The sequence below is a fragment of the Symphalangus syndactylus genome, chromosome 2 (genome assembly GCF_028878055.3).
Source record: "Symphalangus syndactylus isolate Jambi chromosome 2, NHGRI_mSymSyn1-v2.1_pri, whole genome shotgun sequence".
Taxonomy (NCBI): domain Eukaryota; kingdom Metazoa; phylum Chordata; class Mammalia; order Primates; family Hylobatidae; genus Symphalangus; species Symphalangus syndactylus.
This window is the reverse complement of record NC_072424.2, coordinates 110,446,481-110,461,819: the sequence shown is the minus strand read 5'-3', so window position 1 is coordinate 110,461,819 and position 15,339 is coordinate 110,446,481. Positions and strand designations below refer to the sequence as shown.

At 41.4% G+C, this 15,339-nt stretch overlaps 1 protein-coding gene across 1 annotated transcript in view; it reads left to right on the top strand.

Moving 5' to 3' along the window:
• The first annotated feature begins 6,825 nt into the window (after nucleotides 1-6,825).
• LOC129463339 (pantetheinase) overlaps nucleotides 6,826-15,339 on the top strand; it is a 31,785-nt gene continuing 23,271 nt past the window's right edge. Inside the window, exons 1-2 of the mRNA XM_055243985.2 lie at nucleotides 6,826-7,058; nucleotides 9,052-9,182. Of these exons, the coding sequence (XP_055099960.2) occupies nucleotides 6,849-7,058; nucleotides 9,052-9,182 (341 nt within the window). The 5' untranslated portion in view covers nucleotides 6,826-6,848. The remainder of the gene's footprint in view (nucleotides 7,059-9,051; nucleotides 9,183-15,339) is intronic.

Genomic DNA, 15,339 nt, shown 5'->3' with positions numbered 1-15,339 from the left:
TTTCCATCATATGATGGTTACTTTTATGTGTTGATTTGACTGGGTCATAATATGCCCAGATAGCTGGTTAACCATTTTGACTCTGTGTCTGATTTCTTTTCTCAGTCTCTTATCCCATCTGACGAGAAATACCCATAGGCATGGAGGGGCTGGCCCCCTTCATCCCTGGTTCAAGTGATTCTCCTGCCTCAGCCTCCCAAGTAGCTGGGACTTCAGGCTCATGCCACCACACCTGGCTAATTTTTTATATTTTTGGCAGAGACAGGGTTTCATCATGTTGGCCAGGCCAGGCTGGTCTTGAACTCCTGACCTCAAGTGATTTGCTATCCTTGGCCTCCCAAAGTGCTGAGATTACAGATGTGAGCCACAGGGCCAGCCAAAACAGAAATTTTTAAAAAAATAAATTATGTCAGCCGGGCGCAGTGGCTCACACGTGTAATTCCAGCACATTGGGAAGCTGAGGTGGACAGATCACCTGAGGTCAGGAGTTTGAGACCAGCCTGGCCAACATGGTGAAACCCTGTCTCTACTAAAAGTACAAAAATTAGTTGGGGGTGGTGGTGCGTGCCTGTAATCCCAGCTACTCGGGAGGCTGAGACAGGAGAATCACTTGAATCCGGGAGGCGGAGGTTGCAGTGAGCTGAGACCGCATCATTGCACTCTGGCCTGGGGCAAGAAAAGCAAAACTCCATCTCAAAATAAATAAATAAATAAATAAATAAATAAATAAATAAATAAAATAAAATAAAATAAATTATGTCGTTCAGATCACATCTCATTTCCTTCTGAAATTATTCTGTTCTGAAATCTACCCAATCTTGGTTGAGCCCTTCTCAGTGGTCAGGGGTTTATTGCAGGCTGTGCCAGGCTGGGAGCTTCCTAGATGGGACCACCATGTCACCTTTTCCCCAAATACCTCTGGCCCACTGTCCTGGCTCTCTTAGTCATTTTTCTTGTTGATCACTGATTAACTCTGGAAAGAGATATGCTGAAGAGCAGCTGGGTTCTCTGGGTTATGTAGGAGACACCTCTTATGTCCACAGAATGTTTGACAAATGCATTGCTGAACTTTTCCTGGATGTTTATTTCCACCTGCTATAATTCAGTCCAGCACCAGGAAGTCAGAGACATTCTGGGTGGCAGAAAACGCACTCGGTTTCCCTCTCCCATCTTTCCTGGATTCTCCCTTCAGGGGCTATCACTCTCGGATCTTAGGTTTGTGCTCCTGATTCCTCTGTGTGCAGGAGGTGGGCATCTTCCCTCTTTATCGCCTCACATTGGTTCCTTCTAGAATTCTTTCTTCTCTTTCCTAAGCCAGTTGTCTGGAGGCTGCATTATGCACTCTGGTTGCCCCAGCTTCCTCGGCACCTCTCACCTCATGGCATTTTTATGTAAGCTGACTCCTGCCCCCCTCTCTTTATTAAAAGGAACTTTAAAATCAAATCTTGGGGCAGGCTACCGTAACTCACATCTGTAATCTCAGCACTTTGGAAGGACAAAGCAGGCAGATGGCTTGAGCCAAGGAGTTTGAGACCAGCTTGGACAATATGGCAAAACCTTGTCTCTACAAACGATAACAACAGCAGCAAATTAGCCGAGTATGCTGTTGTGATCCCAGCTACTGGAGAGGCTGGGGTGGGAGGATCACTTGAGCCTAGGAGGTGGAGGCTGCAGTGAGCCAAGATTGTACCACTGCACTCCAGCCTGGGCAACAGAGTGAGATCTTGTCTAAAAAAAAAAAAGTCAAATCTCGCGGTCAGTTCTCAGCTCTTACTAAGCCTGTACTTCTTGGAGTAATTTTACCCCCCACATCTTAATGCCTTTCACTTTTTATTTTCTTTGACCTTTTGGCTCTTCTCCCTCCCCCAACAACACTTATTTTGTTTGTCATTGATATAAATGATGTACTCTGCTAGACTCAGCTCTCACAGCTATATCTTCCTCATCTAAAATCTTTCTACGGAGAGTGAAGCCACTTTCATGGCTTTAATTAATATTTCTGATACAGCAGAGTATAACTCACTGGTAAGCAAAAACATTTTTTCTTTCATGAGAGCAAGTTCAAGCCACATCATCATGTTTACAGGCTACATTAACAATGCAAAAATAGTTTTATTAAGTCCTATGCAAAAATATGTATTCTTGTAACATTAACAACTTGTGATATTATAGTTCCTGGCTTATAACTCCCATATCCTTTGTTAGGGTTTTTTGTTTGTTTGTTTGTTTTAACATTAGGGGGTTTTAGGCCTCAGGAGCAGGCCTCATGAAACAGAATCTCCCTCTCTGACCTTCCCCTGTCCTCTCTTTACCTGCCTAAGTCAGGACTGTAATCTGATTGTGGCTCAAAAGACCCTCATTTCAGAGAGGGTCCCACCCCATACCCTAGAGGAAGAAATGTTATAGATGTCAAGACAAACCTGAACAGACAAGCTTTACTGGGTTTCCCCACTCAAACTGTTAGTATGGGATCATATCCTTTTTGTCCAATCGCATTTCTACATGGTTGTCAATCCTGACTGTGTAACGAAGCTTCCATAAAAACCCAAAAGGACAGAGTTCCGAGAGTTGCCTTACAGCTGAACACGTGGAGGGTTCCTGGAGGGTGGCACACCTAGGGGTGCGTGGAAGACTCTCCAGTCCTTCCCCCATACCTCGCTCTATGCACCTCTTCATTTGTATCCTTTGTAATATCCTTTACAATAAGCCACTAAAGGTAAGTGTTTCCCTGAGTTCTGTGAGCCGCTCTAGCAAATTAATTGAACCCAAAAAAAAAGGGTCATGGAACCCCCAACCCAGAGCCATTTGGTCGGAAGATCTGGAAGCCCAGACTTGTTACTGGTGGGAAGGAGGGGGCGGTTTTGTGGGACTGAGGCCTTAATATGCGGGATCTGATGCTATCTTTGGATAAATACTGTTTGGATTGAACTGGAAGATAGCCAGCTGATGTCTGTGCAGAGTCAATTGCTTGCTTTCTAGTGGGGAGAAATCTCCACCTACTTGGGAGTAACCAGTCTTTTGTGTTAGTTGTTGTGGTACGAGAGCAGAGGAAAAATGGATTGTTTTTCCTAAAACCAGATTAATGTCAACAAAAGAATTGACATTGTGTTGTAGCCACTAAATATTAAAATATGGGCGTATATATTGCATAGCAATGCAGAGGCCGACGGCTCATCAATCTTTTATCAGACACAAGTATATGGACACACTTTTACACGCTGTGCACATGGCTTTTCAGAGTCCACCAGGTGAAGTGCAAGAGGCAGTGCCCACTCCGCTCAGTCCTTGCTCTCCCCTCCTTTTCCCTTGTTTCTGGTTCTCTCTGTGTAAGCTGGGCAGGACTTGCTTCTGAGTTCCTCTGGGGACCTGCTGCCTGGGGTGGGGTGATCACTGCTCTGCTGGCAAAATCCAGAATACTGTGGGTCTTGCCCTATTCTGGACAGTGTGATGTCATGTTTTTCTTGCAAAAGAAAACCTGCTCCATCTATGCAAGTTTGGTTGGAGGAGTCTGGAGGTATCAATTAGGGCTTTTGTCTACACTCAAAGTCATTTCCTTGGAGACAATTCTCCCCGTTTCTACTCTGTGTGAGCAGAAGGGCTGCATTTGGGGACCTTGGCCGGCTGTAGCAGTAGGGTTAAGGGTCCAGAGAACCAGCCTAGGAGTTGTAGTAGAGGCTGCTGGTGCCTCCCAGGTCCATGTCCTGCTGATGATACTCTACTGAAAGAACCGCACTGTTTCTATTTCTATTTCTTTCTTTCTTTTTTCTTTTTTCTTTTTTTTTTTTCTGAGACGGAGTCTCACTCTGTCACCAAGCTGGAGTGGAATGGCGCTATCTCGGCTCAAGGCAACCTCCGCCTCCGGGGTTCAAGCAATTTTCCTGCCTCAGCCTCCCGAGTAGCTGGGATTATAGGCGCCCCCACCCCCCACATCGCTCCCCTCCATGCCCAGCTAATTTTTGTATTTTTAGTAGAGACGGGTTTCTCCATGTTGGTCAGGCTCCTCTCAAACTCCTGACCTTTGGTGATCCTCCCGTCTCAGCCTCATAAAGTGCTGGGATTATAGGCATGAGCCACGGCGCCCGGCCGAACTGCATTATTTCATCTGAAGATTTGCTCTCAGCTAGTACATGCTAGGTAGGCCAGAAAGGCTAGATTCATGTGGCAGCGACATGCTGGAGGAGGGGCAGGGTTACTGGTCCTATGAGTTAGTCTCAGTCTTTTAGTGAGCCTGTACCCCTGGGTTTATGAACTTCACTTGGCTTTTTTCTTCTGCCATTAGTTGGCATAAAAACAAGCTAGAGATGAGATTTTCCCTTTCCCCACGTTAAAGATTAGAGTGGCTGGGGTTGGAATTTTTCCTTCCCCTAGGTAGGTTAGGCTCTGGTAAAATACTTTACTTTGAGGGCAGGCTTTTGTTAAGAAGAACAGACCAGAACTCTCAAGGCTGTACACCCTGTGCCTCCAGCAATTCGTCAATTACAGTTCAAGTGACCCCACGGTACTGGCGCCAGCCGCAGAGGACTCTGCTCCCAGTACACTCTTAACCTCTGTATCTGCCTATCTCTCCAATTGTGAGGACCGCAGTTTATCCTGTGATCTCAATTCTCTGATGCATCTTAGAAAAGTTGTTGATTTTCGTTTGTTTAGCTTTTTTCTTGTTGTGAGCATGGGAAAAATGACTGCCAAGCTCTCTACGAGTGGGACTAGAAACTCCATCGGAGGTTTAATATTTTTAATCTAAGAAGGGCAAGAAGTAATTTTTTAACCTCTTGGCAACTCATCTCAGTTTTAACTTTTATTTCAGTGCTTCCTTTTATAAATTGTTACATAATAACGACATCTTTTTGTGAAATATGTGATATTCCCACCCACCTGGGCATGGAAAGGCCCTAAGAGGTCAGCAAGCAGCAGAGAAGCTGCTGTTTACTGGAGACTCAGGAGGACCAGCCAACCACAACTTCTGGGTTACCTTGGCAATTGCAGAATGAATGCATTATAGTTACTAAAGTAAAAAATTATATATGCCTGTTTGCAGATTGAACTATAAAAATACCAAAGACAAATAGATCTAAAAATAAAATGGAAAAACATAAACACTAATTCTGTAAATATTATACTTAATGCACAATTGAAACAAAATTTGCCAACTTACTCAATATCAAAATCTATGAACAGTTTTTCTATTTTATATAATTTCCCTCTCCTCTCTCTGGATCTTGCTCCCCAGCTCTCATTTTTTTTTTTTTTTTTTTTTTTTTTGCTCTGATTCTTTATACACCTCTGTTGCCTCTGTGATAAGCAGCTTCAAAGATGGTTCCTAATGCTTTATTGGATAGAATACAACAAAAGTGATGAGGTGTTGCTTCCCCAATTACGTTACGAAGCATCCGTGGCTTCCATCTCCAGTGGGTTCACTTGCTCTCTGGCTCTAAGGGAATCCAGATACCATAATGCGGGCTGCTCTATGGTGAGGTTTGCATCACTAGGAACTCATGTCTCTGGGCAACAACCAATGAGGTCTTGAGCCCTGCCGTCGGCCACATGAGGGAGCTTGGAGCTTGGAAGTGAATCCTCCTGGAGTCAAGCCTTGATATAGCTAGCCCTGGCAGCTGCTTGACTGCAGCCTTGTGAAAGAGACCTTGAGCCAGAGGCACCAGCTAAACTGCCCCCAGATTCCTGACCCAGAGAAAGTGGGAGATGCTGTTGTATTCCTCTTTGTCCTGGCTTCCCCATTTTGAGGAAAATAAAGTAAATCAAAGTGTGGAGCTGAAATATGAAGATAATAATAAAGTTTTAAAATTATTTGAATGTCTATGTGTTGACATTCCAAAATATATGAATTCCAAAAATTTATATGTTGAAGTCCTAACTGCCAGTATCTTAGAATGTAACCTTTTTTGGAAACGGGGTCATTTCAGATCTAATTAGTTAAGATGAAGTTATACTGGAGTACAGAGGGCACTAAATCTAATTGGTCCTATGATTAAGTCTCAGTCTTTCAGTGAGCCAGTACCCCTGGGTTTATGACCTGCACTTGGCTTTTTTCTTCTGCCCTTAGTTGGCATAAAAACAAAGCAGGTGGATCACCTGAGGTCAGGAATTTGAGACCAGCTTGCCCAACATGGCGAAACCCCGTCTCTGCTAAAAATACAAAAAATTAGCATGGCATGGTGGCGGGTGCCTGTAATCCCAGCTACTTGGGAGGCTGAGGCAGGAGAATCACATGAACCCGAGAGGCGGAGGTTGCAGTGAGCAGAGATTGCGCCACTGCACTCCAGCCTTGGTGACAAGAGTGAAACAACAACAACAATAAAGAAACAACAACGATGACAAAAAAAGCTAGAGCTGGGATTTTCCCTTTCTCCGTGTTAAAGATTAGAGTGGTGTCCTCATAAAAAGGGAAAACTTGGACACAGGCACACACATGGGGAGAATAGCATATGAAGAGACACAGGAGAAGGCACCATCTATGGGTCAAGGAGAGAGGCCTGGAACACATCCTTCCTTCACTGCCCTCAGGAGGAACCAACTCTGCTGACACCTTCATCTGGGACTCCTACCCTCCAGAACTGCAAAGCAATAAATTTTTTATTTTTTACACCACGCAGTTTATTGTATTTTGTTAGGCAGCCCTAGCGAACTAATGTACATACAGTTCTTGATTTAATCTTCACAAATTACTGCAATAAGGGAGGGTCTTTTGTTATCTAACAATGCTATGAAATCCTAGCGTTTTCTTAATTAACTTCTGTAGTTTATTTTTAAGGTACTAAGCTCTGGACATCACGTGTCTTCTTTCTATAAATACCAGGACAGGCTCTGTTTTTCAGCAGTCATTGGACTTCAGCATGACTACTCAGTTGCCGGTTTATGTGGCAATTTTGCTTTTCTATGTCTCAAGAGCCAGCTGCCAGGACACTTTCACTGCAGCTGTTTACGAGCATGCAGTGATATTGCCCAATGCCACCCTAACACCAGTGTCTCGTGAGGAGGCTTTGGCGTTAATGAATCGGAATCTGGACATTTTGGAAGGAGCGATCACATCAGCAGCGGATCAGGTACCATCTCTACCATCTCTCCAGTGTACTGGATTCTATGAGAAAGGAGGGGGTCCTAGGAGACAGGGCCACTGTCAGGGTCAGTTACACTTTAAGACTACATATGTATCAGAGTAGCCAAGAACCTTTATTTTACAGTTAGAATTCTACTTTCCTCTCAATATTAGAGCAAGGACACTTCCCTAACAGTAAGAACAAAGTTAAGAAAAGAACAATTTGCTCATTATCAAGAAGCAGCAGAACTTTGAGGAACTGGCCATAAATTCAACATCTTTGTTCCCCTTTTCTGGTACAGATGGAGGATGGAGGCTAAATAGGTCAGGGACTAGGTGCTATTTTCAGAGTATTAGTGGCCTTCATGTGCTATTAAGGGTTTGCAGGTTTTCGAATAAATTTATAATCCGAAAACAAATTTAAGTTTTCAATTCCTTGCCAGCATGCATTGTATACTTCATACTTCATTCTAATTACAAGATAAAAGTATATGTAATGCATTGTGAGTCCTTAAGTTGAGTGAAGGTTTCAGTTTAAAGTTAATCATACAGTATAAATTGTGGTTTACACGAATATTATTTTAAAAGCTATTAATTGATTAGGGGTAGACTAGGAATATATGAAGTGTGACAAAAGTCATGGATAAATGTGTATTACATATATCTATAAATATATATTCTTTTGTGTTGTTGTTGAGACAGGGTCTCACTCTGTCACCCAGGATGGAGTGTAGTGGTGTGATCACGTCTCGCTGCAGCCTTGACTTCCCGGGCTCAGGTGATTCTCCCACTAAAGCCTCCAGAGTAGCTGGGACCACAGATGCATGCCACTGTGCCCAGCTAAGTTTTGTATATTTTTTGTAGATACTGGGTTTTGCCATGTTGCCCAGGCTGGACTTGAACTCCTGACCTCAGGTGATCCACCTGCCTCAGGCTCCCGAAGTGCTGGGATTACAGGCATGAGCTACCGTGGCTGCCCTGTATTCTTATATATACTAATATTTAAAAGGTTATCAGGAGTTCTGATGTTCTTTTTCACTCTTAGTCCAACTATTTCCTTGAAGGTCACAGAGCTTTTTAAGGTGACTCTCTAATTGGAAGGTGCCCAGGTTAGCTCAGGCAGTACTTGCAGGCATGGCACAGTTCAAGTAACCAGTTTGTGGCTCCTCTTTTTCTGAGAAGCAGGAATCATGTTTGCAGGGGAAGGCTGGGGCAGAGGAGGTAACAAACAGAGCATTTAAGTTATTAATCAGTCTTGACACAGGCACAATCATCAGCCAAAGTTCAAGGAGAGGCTTGGTTCCAGGACGAGCTAGGTTTATAGTTAACGACTGCCATAGGAAACAACAGTGGCAGGATTAGAAAATTAAAATGCTTGACTAAGCCGGGCGTGGTGGCTTATGTCTGTAATTCCAACACTTTGGGAGGCTGAGGCAGGCAGATCACCTGAGGTTGGGAGTTCAAGACCATCCTGACCAATATGGAGAAACCGCATCTCTACTAAAAATACAAAAATTGGCCAGGCATGGTGGCAGGTGCCTGTGATCCTAGCTACTCATGAGGCTGAGGCGGGAGAATTGCTTGAACCCGGGAGGTGGAGGTTGTGGTGAGCCGAGATCGCGCCATTGCACTCCAGCCTGGGCAACAAGAGCGAAACTACATCTGGAAAAAAAAAAAAAGAGAGAGAGAGAGAAAAAATAATGCTTGACTAGAAGCCCAAACCTCACCATTATGTAACATATCCATGTAACAAACCTGCATATGTACCCTCTGAATCTAAAATTAGAAATAAAGAAAAGAAAAGAAAAATAAAAAGAAGCGACAGTGCACTGAAATAAAGGAAATTAAAATGCTTTGGAAAAGAAAATAATTATAAAAATAAAGAAAACAAAATAAGATTTAAGGGGTGTGGGAGGAAGCCCAAATAGTTGTTACTCAGCCACTCAGTTCCTCAGCTCCTTTTGCAGGCCCCCCTTTGGATTAAGTTGCATTTTTAACAGGGTGCGCATATTATTGTGACTCCAGAAGATGCTATTTATGGCTGGAACTTCAACAGGGACTCTCTCTACCCATATTTGGAGGACATCCCAGACCCTGAAGTAAACTGGATCCCCTGTAATGATCCTAACAGGTAAAGAAACAACTTGTGAAAAATTCACTAGTAAACATTAACTTGATTTAGCTGGGAAAACTTTGTTGATGATCATTGCATAGATCCACGATCAACTCTTAAGTTTCAGTATAGCTTATTTTTCATCTACTATGGGTATATTTACTGGGAGAGTAAATATGAATTATGAAGTCACAGAAATCAGAGTGAGAAGGTAGCTTAGAAATCATCACATTCAATGTGAACATCTCTGGTCTCTGACTCCTCACCAGTGAACAGAAAAATATTTCCCTGTGTGGGTCTGTGATTTGAAAACTGTATGAGTAAATGGCAAAATAGAGTCACATCAGTTTAAGATGAATAGTTTTCCTTTCTCATTGATAAGATAGCTGATGAGGTTAATGTAGTAAAGTCCTTAAAGTGTAAGCTGATTGTAATCTAAGAGGTGATATGGCACAGGATTGTAAGTGGTTTAAGTCAGGTCTAGGCTAAAGAGATGTTAAGTGTGATGAAAGCAGCACTATTAATTTTAATGTAAGGAAACCAATATCTTACACACCTAAGAAAATCATGTCGGTTCACATACTTCTTTCTGAATACACATGGCTAAAATTGTTTTAGGAATTCCTCTTTTGGAACTATTCTCAAAATCACACAACGCCACTTAGAATGGTGATGATTAAAAAGTCAGGGAACAACAGATGCTGGAGAGGATGTGAAGAAAGAGGAATGCTTTTACACTGTTGGTGGGAGTATAAATTAGTTCAACCATTGTGGAAGACAGTGTGGCAATTCCTTAAGGATCTAGAACCAGAAATACCATTTGACCCAGCAATCCCATTACTGGGTATATACCAAAGGATCATAAATCATTCTACTATAAAGACACATGCACACGTATGTTTATTGCAGCACTGTTCACAATAGCAAAGACTTGGAACCAACCCAAATGCCCATCAATGGTAGACTGGATAAAGAAAATGTGGTACATATACACCATGGAATACTATGCAGCCATAAAAAAGGATGAGTTCATGTGCTTTGCAGGGACATGGATAAAGCTGGAAACCACCATTCTCAACAAACTAACACAGGAACAGAAAACAAAATATTGCATGTTCTCACTCATAAGTGGGAGCTGAACAATGAGAATACATGGATACAGGGAGAGGAACATCACACACCGGGGCCTGTCGGGGAGTCAGGGGCTAAGGGAGGGATAGCATTAGGAGAAATACCTAATGTAGATGATGGGTTGGTGGGTGCAGCAAACCACCATAGCACATGTATACCTATGTAACAAACCTGCACGTTCTGTACATGTATCTCAGAACTTAAAGTATAATAGTAATAATAAAAGAAAAAAACCCACATAAAGTGGCTGGCTGTGGTGGCACATGCCTGTAATTCCAGCACTTTGGGAGGCTGAGGTGGGAGGATCACCTGAGGTCAAGAGTGCGAGACCAGCCTGGCCAATTAGTCAAAATCCCATCTCTACTAAAAATACAAAAATTAGTGGGGCATGGTGGTGGGCATCTATAATCGCAGCTACTTGGGAGGCTGAGGCAGGGAGAACTGCTTGAACCCGGGAGGCAGAGGTTGCAGTGAGCCAAGATAGTGGCACAGCACTCCAGCCTGGGTGACAGAGCTAGACTCTGTCTCAAAAACAAACAAACCAACCAACCCACAAAAACTACTTACAAAGACACCTTGATTTTGACAAGGTGGATTTTGACAAATTCCAGTGTTACTAATCATAATCATTTACTCTATTCGTATTTAATTGTGTCATAATTATTTCTTATTTAATCATGTCATATGTCAGTGCTTCAGTTTCTAAAAGGCAAGCTCTCTGCTATCACTTCCACTATGAATTGAATTGGCTTATTTCTGAATGGCCTTTCCCTAGAACCTCATCTCCAAGGGCCTCCTGAACGTCCCCACAAGGATGTCTCATTCACTTCATTTCAAGGAACCTGGTTGCCCATTTGTGTTTTCCATCAACTAATGATGTCTGAATGTCTTGCCTTAATTCTCTCTCTCAATTTTTTTTTTTTTTTTGAGAGAGAGACTCTGTGTCGCCCAAGCTGGAGTGCAGTGGTGTGATCTCAGCTCACTGCAACCTCTATCCCCCGGGTCCCAGCAATTCTCGTGCCTCAGCCTCCCGAGAATGACAGGTGTGAGCCACAACACCCAGCTAGTTTTTCATATTTTCGGTAGAGATGGGTTTCACCATGTTGGCCAGGCTGGTCTTGAACTCCTGGCCTCAAGTGATCCACCTGCTCAGCTTCCCAAAGTGCTGGGATTAGAGGTATGAGCCATCACGCCCAGCTGCCTTAATTTATTAACTCTGCAAATTTTTTTGAGTACCTATTATGTCTAGACATTGTTCTGGGCAATGAAGTGAACAGAACAGATTAAAAATTCCTGTCCTCTTGAAATTTATACTCTAGTGTGGGGAGGTAATAAATTTTTTTAAAAGATAATTATCTATCTATCTGTTATCTATCTACCTGTCTTTATATAGGTTTCTTTCGTCTGTCTACCTATCTATGATATGAGGTGGAAATAAATGTTATGGAAAACATAAAGTGGGGAAGGCGAATAGGGTGGCAAGCGTGGGGCTGAAATTTTTAAAAGGTCGTCAGAGGGCATCACAGTGAGATTTCAGCAAAGACCTGAAAGAAATGAGGCGATAGATCATATGAGTATCTGAGAAAAGTGCACTCCAGGCTGAGGGAATTCTAAATTCCAAGATCCTCTGGTCAGAGTATGTGTCTAACCTATGGAACAGAAAAAGGGTTAATGTGGTTACAGGGATGTGACAGAAGAGGAGAAAAGTAGGAAATGGAGGCAGAAGGGCAGGAGGAACGCAATGTAGAGAATAGACTCCAGGGTATGGGTCACCAAAGAAGTACAGGGCAGTTAAAAAGCTGTTGTGATCATTTTGGCAGAGAGATGATGGGTCTGAGACCAAGAGATGGTAGAAGTTTAGGTATTGAGAAGTGGACAGATTCCGAATAAAGTTTGAAAGTAGCACTGGCAGGTTTTGCTGAAAGACTGGATGTAGGATGTGAGAGAAAGGGAGGACTCAATATCCTTCCCTGCTCTCATAGAATCAGATCTCATCTTATTGAGTATGTTTGAGGTATGCACATAGGCGATTGCTTTCTCTTCCCATATTCACCAAACTTTTGGGACCTACATCACCTCTTAGACTGAGTGTTAAAGGAACAGGCTCTCATCACTTTTCTTTTTTATTTAATTAATTTATTTAGCATTTGTATGTCATATCTTTCCAGAAGGATTTGAAGTTTCTAATTATATCTAATATAATTAAAAATAGGATACTTTAGTTCTAACAACAAACTAGAACCCATGTGAATAGAGGAAGCCGTTGTTATGAGGCATCATGGTAAAGAGCTGCTCATTACAACTGGATATTAAGTATAGTTCTAAGAGTTTCTGAGCAGCTAAGTGAAGTACAGTTTTGTTCAGATACTTTCATTGCATCATAGAAGAAAGCTTGCATATTTCTTCAGAGACAAACTACGTCTAACAACCTAAATTAAAGATGAATTTACTTATTCAACTTTTTTTGTTAATTATTTTTAACTTTCATGGGTATATAGTAGATGTATATATTTATAGGGTACATGAGATGTTTTGATGTTTGTACACAAGCATGCAATGGTAATAATCACATCATGAAGAATGGGGTTTCCATCCCCTCAAGCATTTATCCTTTGTATTACAAACCATTCAATTATACTCTTTTAGGTAATTTAAAATGGACAATTAAGTTATTATTGATTATAGTCACCCTGTTGTGCTATCGAATACTAGACCTTATTCATTCATTCTAACTATTTTTTTTGTATCCATTAATCTCCTCACTTTCTCTCCATCCCTCCCCTAACTACCCTTCCCAGCCTCTGGTAACCATCTTTCTATTCTCTATCTGTATCTCCATGGGTTCAATTGTTTTGATTTTTAGATCGCACAGATAAGTGAGAACATGTGATGTTTGTCTTTCTGTGCCTAACTTGTATTATTTCACATAACCTAATGATCTCCAGTTCCATTGATATTATTGCAAATGACTGGATCTCATTCTTTTTGTGGCTGAATAGTACTTTATTGTGTACATGTACCACACGGTTGTTTTCAAATTTTGGCTATTGTGAACAGAGTTGCAATAAACATGAAAGTGCAGATATCTTTTCTATATACTGATTTTCTTTTTGAGGAGTATATACCCAGCAGTGGGATTGCTAGATTGTGTGGTGGCTCTATTTTTAGTTTTTTGAGAAACCTTCAAACTGTTCTCCACAGTGACTGTACTAATTTACATTCCCACTAACAGTGTATGAGGGTTCCCTTTTTTCTACATCCTCACCAGCATTTGTTATAAGTCATTTTAACAGGTGTGAGATGATATAATAGTAGTTTTTATTTGCTTTTTTTTTTTTTTTTGAGACAGAGCCTCACTCTTGTCTCCCAGGCTGAAGTGCAATGATGGGATCTAGACTCACTGACTCACTGCAACCTCCGCCTCCTGGGTTCAAGCGATTCTCCTGCCTCAGCCTCACGAGTAGCTGGGATTACAGGTGCCGCCACTATACCCGGCTAATTTTTGTATTTTTAGTAGAGACGGGGTTCCACCATGTTGTCCAGGCTGGTCTCGAACTCCTGACCTCAGGTTATCCTCTTGCCTCAGCCTCTAGAAGTGCTGGGATTACAGGTGTGAGACACTGTGCCCGGTTGATTTGCATTTTTCTGATGATCAGTGATGTTGAGCACGTTTTCACATGCCTGTTTGCCATTTGTATAACTTCTTTTGAGAAATGTCTATTCAAATCTTTTGCCTATTTTTGGATTGGATTATTAGATTTTTTTCCTATAGAGTTGTTTGGACTTCTTACATATTCTGGTTAATCCCTTATCAGATGGATAGTTTGCAAATATTTTATCCCAATCTGTGGGTTGTCTCTTCACTTTCTTGATAGTTTCCCCTGCTGTGCAGAAGCTTTTTACCTTCATGTGATTCCATTTGTCCATTTTTGCTTTGGTTGCCTGTGCCTGTGGGGTATTACTCAAGAAATCTTTGTCCAGACCAATGTCCTGGAGAGTTTCCCCAAAGTTTTCTTTTAGTAGTTTCATAGTTTGAGGTCAAATATTTAAGTATATAATTCATTTTCATTTGATTTTTGTATAAAGTGAGAGATAGGGGTCTACTTTCATTCTTCTGCATATGGGTATCCAGTTTTCCCAGCACCATTTATTGAAAAAACTGTCCTTTCCCCAATATATGCTCTTGGTATCTTTGTTGAAGATGAGTTCACTGTAGATGTTTGGGTTTCTTTCTGGGTTCTCTATTCTGTTTCATTGGTCTATGTGTCTGTTTTTATGCCAGTACCATGCAGTTTTGGTTACCAGAGCTCTGTAGTATAATTTAAAGTCAGGTAATGTGATTTCTCGTTTTTTTTCTTTTTGCCCAGGAGGGTTTCTGGATCTTCTGTGGTTCCACATAAATTTTAGAATTTTTTTTCTATGTCTGTGAAGAATGACATTGGTATTTTGATGGAGATTGCATTGAATCTGTAGAATGCTTTGGATAGTATGGGCATTTTAACAATATTGATTCTTCCAATCTAGGAACATGGAATATGTTTCCATGTTTTGGGTCCTCTTCAGTTTCTTACATCAATGTTTTACAGACTTAATTGTAGAGAGCTTTCTCTTCTTTGGATAAATTAATTCCTAAGTATTGTATTTTATTTATAGCTATAAAAAATGCTATTCCTTTCTTGATTACTTTTTCAGATTGCTTGCTCTTGACACAGAAATGCTACTGATTTTTTATGTTGATTTTGTATCCTGCAGCTTTACTGAATTTGTTTACCAGTTCTATTAGTTTTTTGGTGGAGTCTTTAGGGTTTTCCAATATAAGACAATAGCATCTGCAAACAAAAATAATTTTCCTCCTTTCCAATTTGGATGCATTTTATTTCTTTCTCTTGTCTGATTACTTTAGTGAGGACCTCCACTACTATGTTGAATAATAGTGGTGAAAATGGACATCCTTGTCTTTTCTAGATCTTAGAGAAAAGCTTTCAGTTTTTCCTCATTCAGTATGATACCAGCCATGGGTCTGTCATAAATGGCTATTATTGTG